At 36.9% G+C, this 25,086-nt stretch overlaps 1 protein-coding gene and 1 long non-coding RNA gene across 2 annotated transcripts; one reads left to right on the plus strand and one right to left on the minus strand.

The window, feature by feature from the left end:
• Positions 1-1,542: 1,542 nt before the first annotated feature.
• On the minus strand, positions 1,543-16,849 carry LOC148127201 (uncharacterized). The gene is made up of 3 exons (XR_015742064.1): positions 16,386-16,849; positions 4,987-5,058; positions 1,543-3,105 (listed from the first exon to the last, which is right to left on the minus strand). It is a non-coding gene; the product is annotated as an uncharacterized LOC148127201 (long non-coding RNA).
• On the plus strand, positions 16,585-23,690 carry NDUFB4 (NADH:ubiquinone oxidoreductase subunit B4). The gene is made up of 3 exons (XM_026713374.2): positions 16,585-16,856; positions 17,426-17,572; positions 23,543-23,690. Exons 1-3 carry the CDS (start codon positions 16,656-16,658, stop codon positions 23,603-23,605), a joined length of 411 nt encoding a protein of 136 aa, XP_026569159.1. The 5' UTR covers positions 16,585-16,655; the 3' UTR covers positions 23,606-23,690.
• The last annotated feature ends 1,396 nt before the right edge of the window (positions 23,691-25,086 follow it).

The following is a 25,086-nucleotide window of genomic DNA, read 5'->3' on the forward strand; positions in this document are numbered from 1 at the left end:
TATATAAAAATCATACATTGCAATGTCCTACCTGTCAATGAATACTTCAGCTTCAACCATAACAACACAAGAGCAAACAATAGATACAAACTCAAGATTAATCGCACCAAACTTGATTGTAGGAAATACGACTTCAGCAACAGAGTGGTCAATGTCGGGAATACTCTACCTGACTCTGTAATTTCTTCCCCAAACCCCAAAAACTTTAACCTTAGACTGTCTACTATTGACCTCACCCCTTTCCTAAGAGATCTGCAGGGGGCATGCATAAGCGCACCAACGTGCCTACCGTCCCTTTCCTATTGTTTTTCTTTTTTCTTATTTTTCTTATATGTATGTATTCATAACTATGTTTTTACTTATACCTATTATCTTGTAAGCAATTGACAAACCAAATAAAATAAAATAAAAATAAATAAAGTAGATCAAAGCAAAATAGATTAAATATCTACAAGATGGCATTGTTGCTTGTTTCTATGTTAACTCTAGACAAGATTGTCTGAAAAAGTAGGTTTCCATTTTGGGGATCTTCATACCATCATGACTATTGCTTGAATAGCGGGTGGAGGCTGTGATCAGGAAGTCCTTTGCCCAGCTTCAGTCATTGCATTAGTTAGAGACTTTTTGGGATACAACAATGACCTTCAACAGAGGCTGATGTTGAGCATTTAACAGAATAACATAGTTGGAAGGGACCTTGGAGGTCTTCTAGTCCAACTCCTTGCTCAAGCAGGAGACCTCATATGATTCCTGACAAGTGGCTGTCCAGTAAGCTTCAGTGATGGAGCATCCACAACTTCTCTAAGCAAGCTGTTCCACTGGTTAATTGTTCTCACTATTAGGAAGTTTTTCCTTAAGTTCTGGGTTGGTTCTCGCTTTGGTTAGTTTCCATCCATTGTTTCTTGTCCTGCCTTCTAGTGCTTTGGAAAATAGGTTGACCCCCTCTTCTCTGTGGCAGCCCATCAAATATTGAAACTCTGCTATATACTGTATAATCCCTAGTCCTTTTCACTAAACACACCAAATTCTTGTGACTATTCTTCATATGTTTTAGCATCCAGCCTGTTAATCATCTTCGTTGCTCTTTTCTGCACTCTTTCCAAAGTCTCAACATTTTTTTATATTATGATCAAAACTGGCTCAGTGTGTTGTTCCAATTCATTATTAAGCATGCCCAATTAGGAAAGGCAGCCATGAAAAGAATGTATTGTAGTTCTTCAATCATTTAGTAGCCTGTACATCTTTAGTCTACTTTTCCTAAAGATACCTCTTTCATTAAAAAAAAATCTTTTTACAGTTATAAAGATCTGCTGGAACAGAGTATAATCAATAAAACATGCTAGATACTGTTAAGCTCAAGCATATTAGCTAATCTTCGGCAATGTTAAAAAGCTTTCTTCACCAGGTTTTACTAAGGCTTTATAAAGCAGTCTTACTAAGGCTTTATAAAGCAGTAATAATATTTCACATGATCTTGATTCTATCTCTGCTGGTGCAACCTAGGATTGCATTGGCTTTTTCTGAAACTGTTGGACACTGCTGGCTCATATTTAAGTGATTGTCCACTAGGACTTCAATATCCCTCTCATGGAGATCATATTACCATATGTGGTGGACATGCTAAAAATATTGGACTAAAATACACATGTGGTTGGAAAAAATGATAAAACAACATAGATTTAAAACCAGATACATTTTTATTGGGAATTTTACCTGAAGGTTATAACAGAGAGATAACATATTTGATTATCAATGTATTAACAGCAGCTAGAATTGTATTTGCACAAAATTGGAAAAATGAGAAAATTCCAACAGAGGAGGAAACAATTAAGAAAATAATGGAATGTGCGGAAATGAGTAGATTGACAATGGCAATCAGAGAGCAGGAAGAAAAAGATTATTATAAGATCTGGAATTTATTCTATGAATAGATAGATAGAAGAGTAAGAAATTAAATATGTGATAACAGCAACAATATATTATAACTGATTGATTAGGATTGAATAAGAGAATGAATATAACTTAGGTAAGGATGGAATATACTTTTGAAAGATAATAATTATATGTTAATGATAATACGATCGACCAATGTGATATAAAATATTGAATTGAATGATTGAATTGTTATAAATATAAATAAGTAAGAAATGTATGATATTATTATGTGCACAAGATATATGTACCCAACCAACACACTGGAAAACTGAAAGATAGTTTTGTTTGTTTTTGTTATAAAAATAAAAAAACTTTTTCTAAAAAAAAAATCTCTCTCACGGTTACTGCTATTGATTTGATGTCAAGCCCTTACAGCAATGATCTTCAAGGGAGCCTAATGTCAAGCATTTTGCAGTAGTTGTAGCTGCTAGAACTACATAGTAACTCAGTAATTCAGATGCTACAGGTGATCCAAAATGCAGCAGTCCAACTGCTGATAGGAGGTCGTATTGATTACCAATGATCTTTTGCATCAGGCTTTTCAAAGGGTTCATTTGAACCTTTACAGTCCTACATAGCTTGTATTACTCTGTATATACTCTGTATATTTTCTTGACCAAAGTGATCCAATCCTGTGCTTCCCAAGAGAGGCTGCTCTGAGTCCCCATGTGAAGTCACACTATTAAATTATCAATCCTACATTGTGGAACAATGTCAGCCTTCATATTATGGTAGCTGGGGACGTTACAGTCCAGAAGTTCATGGTTTCCATGGCAACTGTGGCTTGTCCTGGTAATCTTGGACCCAGCACATATAAGTAGCTATGTATTAGACCTCACTTTTGCATTGGAGCAGTCATTATGTGATTTAGATATGAAAGATATTGCTATCATTGTTTTTTCTGACACATGCGGAGAAGCAGTCATGACTAAAGAGGCCTTTGCACAGGTTTGCCTTACACACAACTTATGCCATTTCCTGACCAGAGATGGCATTCACATCTTAGCTACCTCTCATGTGGATTATCACAATGTGCTCTATATAGAGCTGCCCTCCAAGACAATTTAACAGCCCTAAGTAACTCCTAAATACCCTTGTAAGTGTTGGCTGATCCCATGTGGCCCCTTGGGTTTCAAAGATCTTTTGGGAGATGAACAGCAGAAGCAACTCCTAGAGAAGAGATGGAAAACAAAGAGTGAAACGCTCTGAACATGGGTATGTGCCAATAATTCAGGCTTACAACATGGTGATAAGAAAGATGGGACATTCTTCCTTCCCTTACTGCATCAATGGGCTGTCATCCAGTGGCCTTACTGAGGGTGGAACCCAGTTGTATGAACTTCTCCCTGGCCCCTCTCACTAGTTAAGACAGCATTTTGCAAGTAAAGTGACTCAGATTTGCTTGAGTTTTGACAATTACTTGCCAGGTTGTCTGGGATTCTTTTTGACCTGTTGCCTCCAAAGAAGCGCACAGGGTGCTCTGTAAGATGTCCTCTGCCACCAGCTTTGTCATGCAGCTGAAGAGGGAGGAGTATTTCTTGGCTCTGGGATGGGTTATTGCTGACAACCCTGAAATTTTCTTTTTTGTAAACCATTGAAATTTGTGGTATATGAGGGCAGTATATTGCAGTAAATAAATGAAAATGAACCCCTCCCCCCATTTCTTAATTATATACTTTACTAATCCTAGGTGAAAGGCTTCACAATTTTAAGGTGATAAATGGAAAGTAATATTTGGAAAAAGGATGCCTTTATGGCTGCTGAGAAAATAAAGAAAAACATACAGATTTATTGGGTGGCTGACAGAAGGGAACAGCAATGTTAGAAAACAATGTTGTTGGTCTTTTATTACCATATTTGAATGGTTCATTTCCAAACCACATGAATTCAGCAGCTAATTCCCTGCTTAGAAAAGGGTGGAGAAGTAATTCTCCTAGGAACTGAGACTATGATATCATCTTATTATAATGCAACTCACTCTCCTTTTTTATAAAACTTTTTCACTAGGGGATGGGTAGTACTGTTAATTTCATACATTGATTCAAGCCAATTGTGTCATTAATTCTTGACTTTCCTTCATGTCTCTTCCTAAGCTTGTCTTTTTTGTCAGATTAAAATGCCTTACTACTGTAATTCATATTCAGTTTAAGATAGAATGTATTTTCTAATACAGTGTTTTGCACTAGTGCTTTGAAAAGCAAGTACATCACAAAATGCATTGTATATTTTGCACCAAAGTTATAAAAACCTTATTCAATATTATGCTGGCTTTTCATACAAGTTGGGATTTTGTTTGGACTTAGTCTTTCAAGTCAATAGTGGGTTTGGAAGGAATATATCTAGGGAACATCTAGACATCAACAGAAAAATCCTCTCCAAATACTTCCTAGAGATGCCCCGGTGGAATTACGCAAACTAATTTATATATTATAATCCTTCTCCAAAACCAATATATAATTATTGCAATATGCAGTTAGAAATCAATAGAAGAGAATATTTGTAGCTTGGAGTTGAACTGAGGGGTCCTTGGTGCTCTCTGAAATTGGCTGTTTTCTTACCAATGTTTCATTATCAAACTAGGTAACATCATCAATGCTAATTTGGGAATGGAATATCTACAAGAAAACACCAAGCTCAGAGAGCACCAAGGAACTGCAGCAGTTAAAAATCCAAGAATTTTATTATTTAATATGTTTTTGTTATCTACTTATAATATTAATTTTAAATAAAGCTGTACAAATTAACCTGGAATCTTGGCAAATATAAATAAAACCAGTAAAGGCACACAGATGCAAGGAACCATTTAGAAACTGAACTCTTCTCAGCACAGAAATTTATATTAAAGAGTCTCCACATCATTTCTAGTCATTAGATAGAATATTAATTATTATACCCCATTTTGTATCCTCTGCAAGTCTGATATTCTTTTTACTTTACTTTCCTTAATAAAAATGATGATGAGTATCAGAAACTTTGATATTTTCCTGCAACTATGGATTTCAGTTTTTATTGTTGCTTATCTACCTGATCCTCCATCCAACTCAGACTTACTATAAGTAGTTTGTCAATCATAATATTATGTGGTGCTATAGCAAAGATTTGCTGCAGCCAAGCTTCCATAATCTATGGATGGAAGGAAGGAAAGAAATCAGTCTACAAAGCCTTGTTAAATTCATGTTCAAACTATTCCATTATTTACATGCTTCTAGACTAATTGCTTTATTGTTTTAGAAGTCTGCTTGACAATTCTTTTGCTGCTACCAGACTTAGTATACAATTGTTATTATTTTACAAAATGGGAAACTAGACAGTAGAGATGGACACATTGAGACTTGAGAAGTTAGAGGCTTTAAAATCAGTGCAATAATATACGTGTTGGCAGGACTAACCTGAGGCTGGTTGGAATTCACTAAAAATAATTTCTCTTAAGAGATTTCTTCAAAACTCTACTCTTTCAAATCAGATTACTCTTTTCTGTTGGTATCTACTATAATCAATAATGAAGTTAAATTAAAGCTGAGTAAGAACCACCCGAGGACTAATGGGTGGAAGCTGTGCAATGAGATAATTCCCAACTTGAACCAAGGAAGAGGTTGGACTTGATGACTTCCAAGCTCCCTTCCAACCCTATGATTCTATGATATAATGGTAGAAAGGAATTCAACTGCAAATAATTGAGTTCAAGAATAAATAATACATATTTTATATAAATTAATATTGTTGAATGACTGCATTCAATATTTTCTAGCCATGTTGAACCTAAGAAAAAAAGTCAATATGTACTGCATCTAAGTAATTAGAGTTTTACTTGAACTAGCAATTTTAAAAACTACCATTCCTTACTGAATAAAACCAGGAGTCAAATTATTTATGGCTTTATTAATTTGAAAAGATGGGAGGGACAAGCAGAACCAGGCTAGGTGTTCTTTTTCTATGGAATAGAGTGGGTATAGTAATTCCAGATTGTGTTGCACAATTGGCACAATTACGTCTTTCTACTGTTGTAAGATTTTCTAAAGCATGTCAACACAGTCAGATAATCAGTAGGAGTCCCTTTATTAGCTCCAAATTTGCCCCCAATGTCCTGGTTACGTTCTGGGCTGGAGAAAAACTCTCCCAGGAACAGACTTTGGCTGCAGAGAATCAAGTCCAAACGTGGTCAGCAAAAACTGTAACTACAAGTCCAATCAAGGGAAGATGAGGTTATTTGTCTAGCAGGACAAGAAAAGGAATTCCAGATGTGAAGGAATGGCAGTAATTCAACACGGTTGACAGGATGCCAGGAACGCAGATAACCAAAGTCAACACAAGATAAACTTTAAAAAAAAAATCATCATGATGCCATATCATTCCTGCTAAGAAATCCAGCTTTTTAATGAAATTTTGATTGAGAACAAATCTGCCTACTAAAAAAAGAAAAATAGAAAAACCCAGAAAAAACAGAAAGAGAATAAAACTATTTTACTTTTATTTTCTTATTTTGTATTGTCTTTTTCCCAAATTTAAAATGTTTAGGTTGTGTCCATCTTGCAACAGAACTATTAACTAATCATATTTTTGTCTAATTTGTTGCATGAATTTCTTTCTGTGGTTTGTTTATGATTCAGCGTGTTGTGTGAGCCCCAAAAATTGGATTAATTGAATAAACTACAGGTAAGGAAACCATGGAAAATGATATTGCACAAACATCACTTTATAAAGTTAGCCTGCTATTATATAAAGATCAAGCCCATCATTATCATAGACATGCTGAGCTACACTCAACTGAAGGTAAATTGGACTGAGCAGGGTCATTCCTGGACATTACATTAGGTCCCAGAGGCTGTCTTCTGATTAAATCAAACCCTTGTCCAGGGCCACTTCCCAAGAACCAGAAAATGCCTCTGGACTCAAGTCTTTTGAGCCTGATTTACCTTCATACAATACCCCTTAATTGTAGCCACCTGTGTTCTAAACCTGGGGATTGTTCCAATGAGGATACCTCTATAGACCAAGCTAAATGTCTCTGTGAAAAATTTAACAGAACTTGTAAAAGAGAATTATTATGGAATGTCACTGGGTTTGGAAGCACAAGAATGCCACCTTCATCCCTGTGTGGATGGACTTTTGGACAAAGATTGGTTCAATTAAGACACCCATTGTACTAAGGACACTGAGTGGCTCCTGTGGCATTGCCACAGTAACCTCCTATGGCCACCCTAGGGGAAATACCCAATACATTCATGAAGGGTCTACTTATGACACCACTCAGTCATGGCCAGGTCATTTTGAACATGGGTGCCTGGCATTATGAGGCAACTATTGGATATGTGGTAATAAAGTCTATCGCAGATTACCCCCTATCGGGACCCTAATTTGCTACCTGGCATAATTTTCCCTGAGTGGTTCCTGTTGCCAAAAATCTCCAATGAGGCTGTGGTCCTCTTTGCACATCAACGTTTTCAACAGCAAAAGCAGGCTAAAATAGAAATGGAGAGAGGGGTGCCCAAACCTAGGGAAGTGAAGATTGGCCCCTTACGAGAATAGTTAAGGAATTGGGACCAGTCACATGTAGCTTTATGGGAGTCAGGGGACTCTGGGCCTTAACTAATGGCCTGATCCAATGACAAGATGCAGTAGAATTACCATAGCTAACCAAACTACCATAGATCTAGAATTAATTACTTCTGAAGTGACCCAGATTAAGGAAGTAGTCCTTCAAAATAGGATGGCTCTTGACTAGTTTTTAGTTTTCGAAGGAGGGGAAAATTTAACAGGACTAATAGTTCTTTGCAAATTGCTGACCACCACCAAGTTATTTTAGAACTTACCAAGGGTATCCAACAAATAGCCTACATGGGATGGCTGGAATTGGGATTGGTTTACTAGCTGCTACCCAATTTTTCATGGCTGAATCTCTTTTTCTGTATCTCCTGGCTATTCTTTTCATTTCATTTTTTTACTTGTCACGATCGGCAATGTTTACCCTTATGTCTCGCTGCCTGCCAACATAGTACCCAAACCCTTAAGAATCAGATACTGATTGTTGTTGAATCTTGGGGAAATAATTTTTTTGCAGATTCAAAGGGGGGGAAGGATGGCTCATCAATTGAGAATCAATACACCCCAATCCTAAGAAAGTACTACCTTCAAAAAAAAAAAAAGGAAATGTAACAACACTGTCAAGAATTAAGTTACAAAAATTTAGCAACAAGAAAGAAGCAATAGTAACTGCACGTAGGGACAAAGGATACATTGAGCTTTGTGCAAGTCTATAGGGAAAACTGTATACTCAGGTGAGACACAACTCCACATACTAATAGACATCTATGCTAAAAGCAAGGTAGAAGTCCAAAAAAAGTAATAATTATGTGAAATTTTACTTCCCTACTTTTTTGAAAACACTGTACAGATCATGCTTCGCTATTATTCAGGGTCTCAGCCCCCTTACTGGTTGGGATCCTTTTACTAGAATGCTTTAATCAAGGTTTCTCCAAAAGTCCATCTCTTGCATCTGGGTCTGATTGGCCCTTGCATCAAACTGATGAATTTTCTGACAACAAAAATGTAGCTGTATATGACTGTTTATGTTTTTCACTGTCTACGTCAGTGATGTACGAACTGTTCACTGCATAATGTTATGTATTGAAAAGGAGGTTTCTGTTGGTCTCTGCCCAAATACTGTAAAATAGACATTTTATATGTGGTCTATGTACAGAACAAAATACAGCTGTTTGATTCTCAACATGGATTGCTGAAAAATTACTATGGGCAATTTCCAATTTAGTTTACATCCAGCACACACCCAGTCAATCCCTATATCAGAGCAAACACACCCAACACTCAGATTAACTTGCAAAAATATAGCTTGACGTATCTGTATTAAACCAGTTCAGTGGTAAAACAGGATAAAAAGCAGGAGAAACAGGGCAGGGGGGAGACAATAATCAAGAATTTATACTATATCTTATCTATGGCTTTATCTTTTAAAAGGAACAGAACTTTCAAGAGCCATTGAAAACAAAATTGTGATTAATTACCATTGAGGGTCCCAAAGGCATAGCATTTGAGTGTTCTAAGTTTAACACTGAAATGTACCTGCTGGTAACAGCAACAGAATAGAGATGGAAATAGAAGTAGGACATCAGGTTACCTCTCCTTTATTCTGCATAGGAAGGAAACACTTTGATGTAAGAAATGATGTATTCAACATAGATCAACACATGCTTGATTTAGGTATAGATGGTGTAGAGGGGAGGGTGACAAAAAAACCACAACAAAGACATAAATATTGAATGGAGGCAAGGCAGAAACAGGATGCTGGGAACTTTGAGGGCAGATGGATAGGAGGGAAAGATAAGACATTCTGGAAACTTAGCAATGGCAGCAATTGAGAAGAGGAAATGGGAAAAAGACTGGGAAGATGAGGGGCAAGCAGGGTAGTGGAGCTAAGATATAATGGCTTAAAGAAGTAAACATACTTGGACAGTTGTTTTTTCAGCAGTGTTAAGATGGCTGGACTCACAGAATTCTGCAATAAGATCCTGGCTAGGGAATTCTGGGATTGAAGTTCACCATCATAAAGTTGTTGAGAAGCTAGGACAGTGATGACTAACCTTTTTGTCCTCATGTGCCCAAAGTGCATGCATGTGCACGTGTACGCACACCCGCATGCCTGCACCCCCACGCACCCCACCCCCATGCATGTGCGACAGATACCCAACAATCAGCTGGCTGGTGGGAGGCGCATGCACATGTGCAGTGATCTGATCAGGGGGTGATGGCTCACATGACAGCAGAAATGGCTCTGTGTGCCACTTCCGGCACGCCTGCCATAGGTTCGCCATCACGGAACTAGGAAGATTGAAGGGCAGACAGGGAGCTGCTGAACAGGAACTGCAGATGGGAGGAGGAAGTGATATACAACCTCCTTGCCCTGTTTAAATTTTGTTTTCTCTGAAATTCAGAACAGTCAAAATATTTTGACTTTTGGTTTTGCTGGATGTAGAGTTGTAATTGCAGGAATGTTCCAATCTCGGATGGCAAACCTCGGATAAAGAATGTTTCCAAGCAAATACAACTCAGGCAAACAAAGTCACTAATCTATGGATAAAGAAGGATTAGAGAGGGAAGTAAACATATGTTAGACTTTAACTAGAGATAATTAATTATATGGATTACTGTACTAAACAGTAACGAAAGTTAAGCAGTAACCAAAGTTAACTAATGATGGAGGATAACTAAAAATGTATATAAATGCAAGATTATACTCCAATAAAGATCATCATCATCATAATTCAGTTGTTCATGATCAAACAACTCAACTGCCTCGTCATTACAACAGCAGGACGAGTTTGCTTGCTCCAGGTTTGAAACCATTTTGTGTACACTGTTAGTTTACATACTAGTATTCAGAGCATGGGAAATAAGCGAGATGGGTCAAGGTTTTATTACCAAAAATCAGATTTGATTTATTAGGTGAAATGGTAAATCCTGATTTGATGACTCCCCTGACTGAAAAACGAACAAGAAACAACTTGCTCAAAGCAACAGAAGCAACAGAAGCAATATAAAAGGAAAGAAAATGTATTGTATGTTAAAAGAAATGATTTTCTTTTCCAAGAGCATTTTGTCCTCACAATTGTAAGGTTACGCATTCCTAGAAAAAAGCAGCTCCTTTCTTACTGTTTTCTTTTCTTTTTTTTAATAAATTTTATTGATTTTACAATTAAAACAAACCAACAACACATACATAAATGAAAGAGAGAAAAAGAAGGGAGAAGAAAATAGAAAGAAAAAAATAGAAAACAATTAAAAACATTCTCATCTTCAACAGTTTGTAAGACCTCTTTTTTATCCTTATTTTATGCCATATACACACACCTAATCTTTACATATATCTGTGTATCACTACTATGGGTTTATCCTATCCTCTTTTGCCTTTTAGTGTGAAGTCTATCTTTGGTCTATCCATTTGTACCAGCAGTTCCAGCTGTTGTAGTATATTGAAGTGTCTTTATTTTTTAATGACAAAGTTAATTTGTCCATTTCTGCACAACTTGAAATTTTTTGAATGATCATCTCCTCTGATGGAACATGAGGCTGCTATTTTTGAGCTTCTGTACAGGAAGTGGTGACATATGGAAAAAAGTTCCCTCTTTTTTCCAGCAATTCGGACTCATATTGGGGTGCATCTTCGCTAGTCTCGAAGGAGGAAGGTGCCATCTATAAAACATTTTATAGGTGTTTTCTTTGTATAGTACCAATTTTGTAATTTTATTATTTCTACCCCAGACCTTTTCCCATTCTGTTATGGTGATGCTACGTCCTATATTCCTACTCCAGGGTATCATGTTCCCTTTTACAATTTCTTTTCTAATTCTACTTCTAATAAATAATTATAAAATTTTGTTATATTTTTTTTGCCTGATCCTAATAAAATTTTATCTAATTGCTGGAATTTATTGTTAATTCCAAATTCTTTCTTGTCCTGTTTATATCTACTTTGAATTTGAAGATATGCCCACTGATCAATTTTTAGTCCCCGCTCTTGAAGTTCTTGCCGTGATTTCAAATTTCCTTGCGTATCCCATAGGTCCTTATATTTAATCATTTTAGTGAAATCCAGATTATTTGGGTGAATCATCGCCTCCATTGTTGAAATCCAAATTGGTATTTTTAAATAGTGTTTTTTCCATATTTTCTTCCAATTAGTTAATAATGAGTCTCTGATTAGGTGTCTGTGAAAATATTTCTGGCTAGTTTTCCCTACATCCCATAAAAAAGCATGCCACCCCCTCTGCAAGTCATGGCCTTCTAAGAATAATATTCTCTTATTGGTTAAATTCACCCATTCCTTCAACCATACTAAAGAGGCTGCACTATAATACAACTCCCAATTTGGAAGTGCCAGCCCTCCCCTGCTCTTCATATCCTGCATTGCCTTTAAATTTATTCTAGGTTTTTTCCCTTGCCAGATAAATTTTAGTTATTTTATTAAGTTCTTCAAAAAAAAAAATTTGTGTACTTTGATTGGGATCATCTGAAATATATAGAGGAATTTTGGAAGAATATTCATTTTAATAGCAGCAATCCTGCCTAATAATGAAAGTTGCAGCTTGCCCTACATTTCTAAATCATTCTTTACCTGTTGCATCAATTTATCATAATTATTTTCCTTAAGTATCTTACAATGTGCTGTCAACCATATTCCTAAGTATTTAACTTTCTTTATCACTTGTATTCCCATAACTTCTTCTAGTTCTATTTTCTGTTTTTCTGTTAATTTTTAGTCATTAATTTTGTTTTCTTCCTATTAATTTTAAGTTCTGCTACTGCTCCAAATTGTTCTAATTCATTCATCAATTTTTGTCCTCTTTCTATTGGTTCCTCAATGAAAAAAATCATATCATCCACAAACGCTTGCAACTTATATTCTTCTTTCTTAACCTTTAATCCTTTTATGTCTGGGTTCTGTCTAATTCGCGTTAGTAATGCTTCTAATGATAATATGAAGAACAGGGGTGAGAGTGGGCAGCCCTGTCTGACTCCTTTTTCTATTTTTATTGGGCGGGTATATTCCCCGTTTATTATAATATTAGCCTGTTGTGTATCATAAACAGTTGTTATAATATTTTCAAATTTGGTGCCTAAATTCATATTATAAATTTTTTGGATTAAAAATTGCCAATTTAAATTATCGAAGGCCTTCTCTGCATCTAAAAACTTAAGTGCAATTTGTTTTTCGGGGTGGGCTTCGTAATTTTCTAAGAAATCTAGTACTATTCTTAAGTTGTTCCTGATTTGTCTGGTCGGGAGAAATCCATTTTGATCTTCATATATATGCTCATTTAACGTTCTTTTTAGTCTACTGCTATAATAGAAGTGAATATTTTGTAATCAGTATTTAACAGTGAAATCGGCCTATAATTATGTATATATTGGGGATCCGAATCCTCCTTCGGGATCAGCGAAATCAATGCCCCCCTCCATGAGTCTGGCATCCTGGCTGCCAATAAGACGTCATTAAAAACTTCCACCATAAGAGGTCCTATTTGTTCTGCTATTGCCTTGTACAGCTCCCCTGGAATCCCGTCTGATCCCGGGGATTTATTGTTTTTCTGGTTCTCTATTGCTGATTTCAGTTCAAACCAAGTAATATCTTTGTTTAATAATTCTTCCATTTCTTCCCCAATTGCTTTATCCTTCACTCCATCTAAATAATTTCTTATTCCATCTTCGTTAACTTCTTCCTTTTTATATAACTCTTCAAAATACTTATGGGCAATTTCTTTTTTCTGTTCTATCTCCTGTTGTATATCCCCCTTTCCATCTATTAGCTGGTATATCAATCTCTTTTCTTTCCTTTTTTTAGTCTATATGATAGCCATCTCCCTGGCTTATTAGCATGCTCAAAATAAGTTTGTCTAGTTGTATTCAAATTTATAATCATTCTCTTTTGTTCAATTATATTCAATTTATGTTTAGTTATTATTATCTGATTTTGCAATGTTGAATCCTTTGGGGTACTCTGTAATTGAGTTTCTAATTCCTTAATTTTTTGTTGTAATTTGTTTTGCTGGCTGTATTTTTCCTTATTCCTCTTGGCGTTATAAGAGATTGTTATACCTCTTATTACTGCCTTCATTGTATCACAAATGTTTTGTTTTGTAGTTGCTCCATTATCATTTTCCTTTAAGAAATAATTTAATTCCTCCTTGGGTTTGTTGGTGTATTCTTTTTCTCTTATTAACTGAGTATTTAACGTCCATCTTTTCTTGGGGTTTTCCCTACCCTTCCATATTATCTGAATTGGATTGTGATCTGCCCATTCATTAGGTAAAATTTCAATCCCTTTTACCTCATTTGCTATTTCCCCATTCATCCATGCCATATCAATTCGTGTCCATATTTGATGAGGATTTGAATAGAATGTAAATTGTTTTTTCTCGGGATGTAATCTTCTCCATATATCAATCAAATCTAACTCCTTCATCATTTCCATACATATCTTGGGAAGCTCTCGTTCCCTCCTTTGTTCTTCCCCCCATTACTGTGGTCTTTCTGATAATCAGCAATAGAATTAAAGTCTCCTATGATACAAATATTTCTTTTTTCCAATCCTACTATTTTTCCATAAAGATGCTTAAAAAACTCTTTTTGATCTCCGTTCAGGGCGTAGATTACACTAAGAGAATTGGGATGGCATTAGTCCAGATCTGCAAAACCTTACTGTTTTCTACAGACCACTGAAGGAAGAAAATATCAAATTGCAAATTTTTCAAAGAACTAGTAATGGGAAACCTGCCCTCATTTTCATTTTAATCTCCTTCCTTCCTTCCTTCCTTCCTTCCTTCCTTCCTTCCTTCCTTCCTTCCTTCCTAACCTCTTCATTCTCCTTTCTTCTTCCTTCCCCTCTTTCCTTATTTTTCCTTCCTTGCTCTCTTCCCATCTTTCCTTCGTTTTCTTTGTCTTTCCTCTTTCCCTTTCTAGTCTCTTCTTCCATGCTCAAATGTAAAAGGGGAAACATTTCTCCTTTTGTTTTGTTTTTAGTTTGTTTTGCTATCCCTCTGCCAGCAAAAATGGAGCCCGCCCCCCTGAGCTTCGTTTTTGCTAGCAGAGGGCTGCAAGAAGCTGTTGCGGCTGAAAACAGAGCCCAGCCCTCCTCAGCTTCATTTTCACTGGCAGAGGTACCATGGGCCAGTCCTTTGCTGTTTTCAGAGTGGTCCTGTGGGCCAGATCTAAACACCCCATGGGCTGGATCTGGCCCACAAGCCTTGAGTTTGACACCCCTGGTTTAGAACAATGATAACTAGGATTCCATGGCAGGAAATATTAATGGGAAAAGATTCTAAGGTTTTGGGGACTTCTTGAAATAGCAAATGCTTAAAAACCCTGAATCACAAAACATTCCAGTACGTTCATACATTTATGTGATTAATCTAACATGGGTAATGATTAGTCAGATCAATGAGTTATAGTAGTCTTTTCTCGGTGCTGTCTCTCAGAGTAGTGTTTTTTGTATTACTATCCTTTTCTCCTACTTAATGGAGAGTTTTGGTTTTGTTGAGTTTTTCCCATTGATTTGGAAAACTTGGGATAATAGAATTATCTTGGTTCGCAATTGTTTTTCATGCCCAGAGCCTCAAATTGGTCAGTTCTGATACTATGAACTTTCTCCTAGTTCATCCACTATTTATTGTCACATGCCAATAAATACACACTTCTGCAATGTCGGTGCCTTTTCCTACCTGGAGCTTTCCTTGTGTCTCAACAGCTCCCTTTCAGAATTCTCTTATTATTTTGCTTCTGTTCATTCACTCTACTGTAGTTGTGAACTCAGCTGCCTTTTTTTAAAAATACCCACATCCTACACAGAACTACAATTCTTATGTATAAATGCTTTTATTCTATTTAATTCTATTTTCTATGTTAAATGATATATTTTACATTTACAGGAAAAAAATTGTTGGAGACATCTGCATGATCTTCCTTGCTGAGCTCCTGTTGGTTTATCTGTTCTCATTCTTCTTGGGAAATGGCTGCCTTGTGTCCAAAGTGAGGAAAGGGGTGATGGGATGAAAACAGGGGCTACAGAATATGCCACAGACTTGTCTGGGGAGATCATCAGTCATCCAGGTCATGGTTGTCCTAAAGATGTTTTTTTCAGAGGCAACTGGACTTTCTGATTTTTCTCTGAAAAAGTTTTACTTCTCATCCAAGAAGTTTCTTCAGCTCTGAAGAAACTTCTTGGCTGAGAAGCAAAATGTCTTCAGAGAAAAAGCAGAAAGTCCAGTTGCCTCTTGAAAAAGCACCTTTGGGACGTGCCACAGACTTGCTGCTGGTGTGGGACTTCATTTCTTTCATCACTAATCTGAGCAAATTCCACTGGCCGTGACTTTAAGAAGAGCAATATCACCATATAATGGCACAGTAACAGACACCATTGCAGCAATGCAAGATTGCAAAGCTAGGTCCCTTGTAAATGATGAGCACTGATATCATTATTTGCCAACTTGGTGCATAAGAGTAGTGCCTTGCCTTTTGTATTGTTTAACGATGCTTGACATTCATTTTGTTGTCCACATCCAAGAACTCTAACATGAGATACCCAGGCCTTTTGACTTTAGCATATTCCAACACTGCTCATTTTGCCTCTCCCCTTCTAAACTACTACTGCAATTCCAAACTCAATATCGGAATTACCTGAGCATCTATGACATCTGCACAGCCTCAGATATTTGCTTCTTCTTGCCCTGAATGTTTACAATGAATAACAGCATGTACTCTATTGTACTCTGACCTGGAATTTGAAATCCTAGTTTTAGTCCTATATGAAGAGTTTGCTGTAACTGGCCAGGAAAACGTCACTCTTGACAATGTGTCCTCTTCTTTCATAGTTTTTTAAATGTATAATAAACGGTTATAAACCTGAAATAAGGTTCTCAGATTGTCTAATGGTATTCACCTACCGTGGTAGTTTTAAGATATGCAGACCTTAAACCTTCCGAATTCTCCAGCAAATACAGTGTAGTGGGAGTAAATTTGCCAAAGTTGAAAAACACTCTTGTCTCCCATTTATTACTGCAACCATATAGGGGGTCAAGGTTTCATTGTCCTTTTTGGAATTCTGCGCATGGAGTTCTCAACTTTCTTAGTTCTGTGGCGCAGAGGAAAGGCAAGGCGCCGTGTGCGCGCGCATGCGCGGAAGAGCAAGCTGAGCCTATGTTTTGCCCTCAGCCATGGTCGTGTCCTCTGTCTCCCGCTTTGCGTCCCGATACCGCCCGACGCCTCTAGCGACCTTGCCGCCTCAGCTGGACCCCAACGAATACCAATGGAGCCCCGAGAAACGCCGTGCGGAAGCCGAGCGCGTCGCCCTCCGCTCCCGCCTCAAGCGCGACTTCTTCCTGCGGCTTAATGACCCTCGACGGACGGAGCTCCTCGTGAGTCAGGGCGGGGGGGCGGGGTGGGAGCCTGGGCTTCCTTCCTGAAAGGGAGGCGTCAGGCGCGCCGTGTGTATGCGTGGGTGTGGGGTCGTTAGTTCTCCTTTCTCAGGGCTGTCGACCAGGTCGGGCCTTCGCCCTCCGAAGAAGAGGCGCCTATGAAGAGCCTGCTCCGAGAGCTTGTTTCTTGTCCCCCCCCATCGGCCGTGGGATGCAGGCCAGGGGTCAGCCCGCTGCGCAAAGTCAAACTGAATCTCGCAACAAGCGGCAGCCGGAGACACCCCCAGTTTTGCACATTTTTCATCCTGCACAGGCATCTCCAAACCTTGGCGACTTCTGGGGGTTTTGTGGACTTCAACTCCCAGGATTCCTCAGGCAGCCAAGTTGGCTGGGAAATTCTGGGACTTGAAGTCCACAAAGTTGCCGTGCTTGGAGACCTCCGATTGTAGTAGGTGGTGCAGAAAAAGCCACGAAATGAGTGATAGTATTAAGGCGAGCACAGGTGCTTGCTGCCATAATTGACTCCTTTCGTTGTGTAACTGGGCAATTTTTCATTCTCTCTGATTTAGGAAGATACTGCTGTACTTCGTTGGGATTATGCCAGAAGGCAAAACGTGTATTCTAGTCACCGTTTTACTCCTAAAAGCTCCCTATTGAGTCTTCTTTGGGGAGCAGGGCCCTTTGTTTTCTGGTATTATGTCTTGAAATCCAGTAGGGTAAGTTTTAAAAGTTTACATTACTTTGCATAATCAATAGTTGGGTTTGCTGATAGAAGTGACTTTCTGCCTGTAAATGCTAAAATGTCTAAAGCCTAGGGAATGATGTGATGCATAACGCAGCTTCATAATCCCTTTACTATTACTTTCGTGAATTATCTTTTTTCCAAGAGCCAGACAAATAGCTACTTTTCTATGAGGTACTTTTCTTGGTCTTCTCTGAGCTTGCTTGTTTTCTTGCAGATATTTCATTACCCAAACTAGGTAACATCATCAGTGCTAATAAGGAGTGGTGTTGACTGTCAGTTTATATTCTGGCATCTTGTCTGTGTGGGTGAGTGGTGGTCATAATTTTTTGGTTGGGCTGTTTGTTTATTTTTATTAAAGTTTTTTCTTTTTATAAGAACAACAAAAAGCAAACATTTAAAACCTTTTTTCTGTTCCACAGTGTGTCAGTTGGATACATATTTCTTCGTGCATAAAATAATGTTATCATCCATATTTAACGTGCATATGTTATAATCATTCTAATCAATATTTTATATCGCATATATTACTTATTCTATTATCCTTAGCTTTATAATCATTGACTTTCAATAATATATTTCAAATTCATTTTCTTACTTTATCTAACTCATTTATCAATAACAATATATTATACTATACTTATATAATTCAATTCTTTACTCTTCTATCCAGCCATTCATAAAATAAATTCCAAATTTTATAGTAGTCTTTTTCCTCTTGTTCTCTAATCGCCATTGTCAATCTACTCATTTCTGCACATTCCATTATTTTCTTAATTATTTCCTCCTCTGTCGGAATTTTTTCATTTCTCCAATTTTGTGCAAATACAATCCTAGCTGCTATTAATATATTGATAATCAAATACGTTAACTCTTTGATATAACCCTCAGGCAAAATTCCCAATAAAAATGTCTCTGATTTTAAGTCTATAGGTTGTTTTATCATCTTCTCCAGCCACATGTGTCCAATACTTTTTAGCCTCTGTCCATGTCCACCACATATGGTAGTATGATCCTGGTAGCTTCTGACATTTTCAGCACTTCGCCAACTTGTCTTTAAACATCTTAGCAATTCTCATTGGGGATAAATGCCACCTGTAAAACATCTTATACAAATTCTCTTTATAGGCCGTTGACATAATTAATTTATAATTTCTAGACCATAATATCTGCCATTTATCTAAATCTATTCTATATCCAAAAAATTTTCCCCACGCAATCATTGTTTCTTTTACTTGTTCATCCTCTAATTTCACTCCTAATAAATAACCATATAGTTTTTTAATCAACTTCTCTTCGGTGCCTGTTAGGATTTTATCCAATTCAGTCAATTCCTTGTGAAACCCAGTCATCTTAATGTCTTTTTCATACCTTGTATGTATTTGTAAATATGAATACAATTTATATTTATCCCTTGTAAGTCTAATTCTTGCTTTATTTTGAGTTCACCCTTTTCATTTAGAATTTCTTCATATCTAATTATATGTTCCTTTTTAAATAGCTGTGGATATGTAAAGACTGGTATTTTCATATAATGATAGTCTCTTATTTTTTCCCCATACTATTAAAGCATCTCTAATGTAATGTCTCCTAAAATATCCATGTACCTTACTTTCTTTATACCATAAGAATGCATGCCAACCCCATTGTAAATCATGCCCTTCTAATGTTAATAATCTGGCATTTTTCAATACGATCCATTCCTTCATCCACATCATTCCCAATTGGGTAATCCAAAACCCCCTCTCAACCTTGCATCCTGTAATAATTTTATCTTAATTCTTGCCTTTTCCGCCTGCCAAATAAATTTCATCATCATTTTATTTAAGTCTTCAAAATATTTTTTTTCAGTCTTATTGGAATCATTTGGAATAAGTACAATATTTTTGTCAGTATGTTCATTTTAATTGTCGCTATTCTACCTATTAGAGATAGTTGTAGATTTTTCCATTTTTCTAGATCTATCGCAATCTTTTGTAATAATCTGTCGTAATTATTTTCTTTAAGTGTTCCACATCTAGCTGTCATTTGTATCCCTAAATATTTCACTTTTTTTGTAATTGGAATATTTAGTTTGTCCATTAATCTTTTCTTTTGTTTTTCTGTCATATTTTTCACCAAGATTTTTTTTTCTTTGTTTATTTTCAGTCCTGCTACTTCGCCAAACTCCTCTATTTCTCCAATCAATTTTGAGCCTGTTTCCAATGGTTCTTCCAGTATAAAAACCAAATCATCTGCGAAAGCTTGTAGTTTGTACTCTTCATTTTTTATTTTCATTCCCTTTATTTCTCCATTTTTTCTAATATTTCTATTCAAAACTTCGAACATCAATACAAATAATAATGGGGATAATGGACAGCCTTGTCTAGTTCCTTTTACGATGTTGAAGTTTTCTGTCAATTCTCTATCATTACTCTTGCTGTTTGTTTATTGTATATCACTTTTAATGCTTTCGTATACCTGTCTCCAAAACGCATCTTCTCCAATTGCATCAACATAAACTGCCAATTCACATTGTCAAACGCTTTCTGTGCATCTAAAAATCACTAATGCCATTCGTTTCTCTGAGTGGGTTTCATAATATTCCAAAGTATTCAATATTATCCTCATGTTATTTTTTATTTGTCTCTTGGGCAGAAATCCATTTTGATCTGAGTGTATAAAATAGTTTAAATATCTTTTTAGTCTTTCTTCCATTATTGAAGCAAATATATTATAATCAGCATTTAGCAAGGATATTAGTCTATAATTATTTATTTGTTGTGGGACAGTATCTTCTTTTGGTATAAATGTAACGTATGCCTCTGTCCATGAATTGGGTACTTTATTTTTTGTCAAAACCTCATTCAATACTTCCAACATTGTAGTAGAAATTATTTCCTGAATTGTCTTATAAAATTCAGCTGGTAGCCCATCCGGACCGGAGGCTTTTCCAATATTTTGTCTGTTTATTGCTTATGTCAGTTCCATCGTTATTTTCTCATCTAACATGGTCTTTACTTCATCAGGTATTTTCGGTAATTCTGCTTCTTGTAAATATTGCTGTACTTTGTTTTCTAGGTTGGGCTGTTTATTGTGGCTCTCTGGCAGTTTCTTGATTGGGGTATTGCTTACTTGATTGTTAGTCTGAAGTTCTGCCAGCTGTCTGCCTGTTTGTCCTACATAGTGATTGTTACAGTTCTTACATTGTATGTTGTAGAATAGATGAGTCCTGTTTTTTCTTGAGTCGTTTCCTGGGTCTTTTGATTTGCTTAGGATGTTTCTACCAGGAGGAGCATCAACCAAAAGACCCAGCAATTCGAGAAGAAAAAACAGGAGTCATCTACAACATACAATGTAAGAACTGCAACTATGTAAGTCAAACAGGCAGAAGACTGGCAGAATACATGAACACGAACTGGTAGTCAGAAGGCATGATGAAAATTATTTAATTTAACAACATATATAGACTGATTTAACCATAGTTTCAATTGGGAAAATGTGACTACCTTAGGCCAGTCAAATCCAAAAATGCCAGGGAATTTCTAGAAGCCTGGTATTCTGACAAATCAGCCATCAATAGACATTAACAACATCTATAGATTATGCAAAAGAGACAATCAACCAGTCCAGATGAGAAAAAGACTCCAGCACCTCTCCACCAGTAATCACTCAGATCAGTGATGGCTAACCTTTTCACCTTTGTGTGCCAAAAGTGCATGCGTGTGCACGCATGCGTGCCTGCATCCATAATGCAATGCACGCGTGACCCCCTGCACGCTGTGCGCCTCTGCGTGTGCCCCACAACCCCCTGCATGTGCCCTGCACCTCTGCGCATGCCTGTGAGTCTCTGTGCATGCCCTGCGCGTGCCCCGCACACTCTGCATGCATGCATGCCTCTGCGCATGCACGTGCCTCTGTGCATGCGCAGGCGTCTCCACCCCCCCGCACATGCACAGCAGATACAAGACAATCAGCTGGCTGGTAGGAGGCGTGCGTGTATGTGCAGTGGACCTGATCTGGGGTGACAGCTTGCATGCCAGCCGAGATGGCTCTGCGTGCCACTTCCGGCACACATGCCACAGATTCACCATTACAGGCATAGAGATTAACTTCAGAACAATGATCAAGTAAGCAATACCCCATCAAGGAACTGCCAAAGAGCCATCAGTAAACAGCCCAACCAAAAAAATCTCTTAAGATCGCCCCACCCACCTAGACAGGCAAGACACCAGAATATAAACTGACAGCAAACAGCACTTCTTACTAAGATAGCACTGATGAGGTTACCTAGTTAGGATAATGAAGACGTGCAAGAAAACAAGCAAGCTCAGAGAGCACCAAGTACCCTCATTTCAACCCTGAGCTACAAATATTCTCTTTTATTGCAACTTTTCTATGAAATTCTGTGTTTGAAAATATCTGAATGGAAGATGCTTATCTCATTTGGGCTAATCAGTGGAGGCCTTTTGAAATCCAGGTCCTTCTGACAATTGGTATAGTTCATTTCTGAATTTAATATTAAAGAGACTCTTCACTGACATTGTAACCCACTTTGAAAAAAATCCTTGGCACATGCTTTCTCTGATTCATAAAATTAGAGTTTGCCTATACAGTGAACTAAAAGAAAAGAGCGTTCTTTTTTTTTTTTGGCTCGGAAATAAATCTTATTAAATTTAAATGAAAAGACCATTAGGCATATAGGCATATGTTTTGAAACTCAAGAGACCTGGAAGTTTAGTTGTAGGTAACCAAACAATGAATTTTCTTCAGTTATTGCTGCTGCAAAAAACAAACCACATAGAAATAGTGTAAATATCATTGCTGTTAACTATTTTTATGTCTTTTTAACAATTGCAGTATTTTTGTTTCTTTAATCCTTACAGTTTTCCAGATTTCTGATTCATTTACAGGTAGTCCTCGACTTATGACTACAATTGAGCCTAAAATTTCTGTTGTTAAGTGAGAAATTTGTTAAGTGAGCTTCGCTTCATTTTATGACCTTTCTTGCCTCAGTTGTTAAGTGAATCACTGCAGTTGATAAATTAGTAACTTGGTTGTTAATTAAATCTGGCTTCCCCATTTATTTGCTTGTCAAAAGGTTACAAAAGGCAAGCACATGTCCTTGGGACTCAGCAAGGGTCACAAATATGAACCAGTTGCCCAGCACCTGAATTTTGATCACATGACCCTGGGGAGGCTGCAAATGGTCATGTCACTTTTTTCAGTGCCGTTGTAATTTTGAACAGTCACTAAGTTGAGGACTACCTGTATCTTGTGGGGAAGTGTTACCATTAAATTAAGACTACTTAGATAACACAGAGAGCCCTGTGCGTGCTGGTTTAATTTACTTAAGTGGAATTGATAAAAATAATTTCTAAATTAAAATACAGTTTTAATTGTATTTGAAATTCTGAGAAACAAGCATTCAATACTCTCAGTCTTGATCAGTAATATGATTTATACTGTTAGTTTTATTTAGTTATATCAGATTTTTCAAATATATTTGTCATCATCCTTATTTGTTGGACCATGTGAAAGTAAACATTAAAAATGAAGAACAATATCAACAAAGTATAGTTTAAAGTGTCTACATTTAGTTTATTCCTACCTATGTTTAGTACTGGGGTTTTTTTTAAACTGCCTTGCAATGTTAAACAGACTAGTATAAAATATTTTAATAAAACAAAAAGCTAACTCATAAATTTGCATTATTAGTTAGATTTTCTCCAAGTAAGGATTCTGTCTTATGCTGCAGAAGTTGTGGGTGCTGTGGAGGTTTTCAAGAAGAGATTGGACAATTGTTTGTCCACAATTGTACAGGGTCTCCTGATCGAGCGGGGGAATTGGATTAGAAGAGCTCCAAGGTCCCTTCCAACACGGTGATTCTGTGATTCTGCTTGGTGCTTGGAAGGTTTCTATTTTGAAATGACTTTAATCCTTGGAATTTCTCTTTTATGTGCAGGCTTATAAAGAAAGACTCAAATCAGAAGGCAGATACGACGAAGGATTCCGTACTAGCTGTTAAGTCTATGAGTAAAACTGTATGAAAATCTTGCTGGAGAAACTATTTCTCTGTAAGTCTACTTTCAAAATAAAACTTACTAAATAAATTATGGTTTATTTCATGTCATTACTTTATAATGAGACCTGTTGAATTAATAACATTTTTAAAAAATTATTTCTATTTCTCCTCCCTAGTTCCTATAATGGCGTGCAATTATGTCATTGAAATCCAGCCCTTATATGATTGATTTTCCATATCCCTATGAATTTTTTTTTTTTAAAGTAATTTTAACTATTTAGATATTTTGAATATAATGTTCCTCTCATTTCTTATTTCAACTGGATTTGGATATTTTCATCTTGAACTGTTCACATCATAATTTATGGATTTGTTTCAAATATCTGATAAATTCCTTTCTCACAAAAGTCCTACTGTATTAGTGACAAAGGAAAAAAATTCCATTGTTGTTACATCTTTACATTTCTGTCTGATAGATCCATTTCTTTCTTTTTTTAATGTGTTCTGAACTTTCTCTAACCTGGTTCAGATGATGTGAAGGAATTCTCACAGAAATACTGCACTGTGCTGAGTATTTTGAATAAAAATATAACTGTACAGTATTTCAGATTTAGAGTCATAAAAGAGTCTGTCAGATCCGTGTATCTGTCATTTCTTCAGTGGAAGAAGAAAAGGGGGGGAGACTGATAAAGAAATCCTTCCTTGATGTAACCTGAATATATTTAATCTTATATCGAATTTGTATAACCCACACATGATACAATGAAAGGAAAAAAGCCACATGGCCGGAACCTATCACCTCTGAGGGGCACAGCCAGGAGATGAGAAGATCATAGAAATTCCACAGTAAGATGTGTCCTGAGAATCTCTGGAAAAGTCCCTTTTAAAAAGGGAATGGGGGGAAATTAGGTATGCCCTGGGAAACTGAAAAAGATAATTTCTACAGAAGGGGTGGAGCGGGGAATTAACATACTGGTTTTGGTTTCACCAAATACACATCAAGATAAGGGGAGGGGTTCTAAACTCCCTTATCTACCCCTGTATGCCTGGGGGACCTCAGACGCTGCTTTGAACTCCTACATGAATTGTCTGGTCTCGGTAAAGGATTCCTTTTGATACATTTGGTGTTCATTCTTGTTAATTGAATGGGAAAAAGTTCTGTAGCCAAAATTAGTAGCTTCGAAAATAAACTTCCAGTTGTACTTCTGGCTTAACCAGCACCCCAGAATGCCACACAAGGGCAAGAAAAGAACCAGATAAGCCCCAGCAAAGTTACTGAAACCCATACATCTTTAACAAGCTAGAGTCATAAAGGGCTTTGGAGTCCATGGAACTAGGAGCATGGCATCTACCTGCAATTCATTAAAGCAGTCTTGCCTTTTCTGGGATTATTTGGCTGCCCTGCACAGTTGCTATACAGTTCCTGAGAAATGTGCATTTGTTTTAAGTAATTTTGACAAATGTTATGCTTGCATTTCCATGTG

This window comes from Pseudonaja textilis, chromosome 2 (assembly GCF_049901715.1).
Source record: "Pseudonaja textilis isolate UNSWEBS1 chromosome 2, rPseTex1.2, whole genome shotgun sequence".
Classification (NCBI taxonomy): domain Eukaryota; kingdom Metazoa; phylum Chordata; class Lepidosauria; order Squamata; family Elapidae; genus Pseudonaja; species Pseudonaja textilis.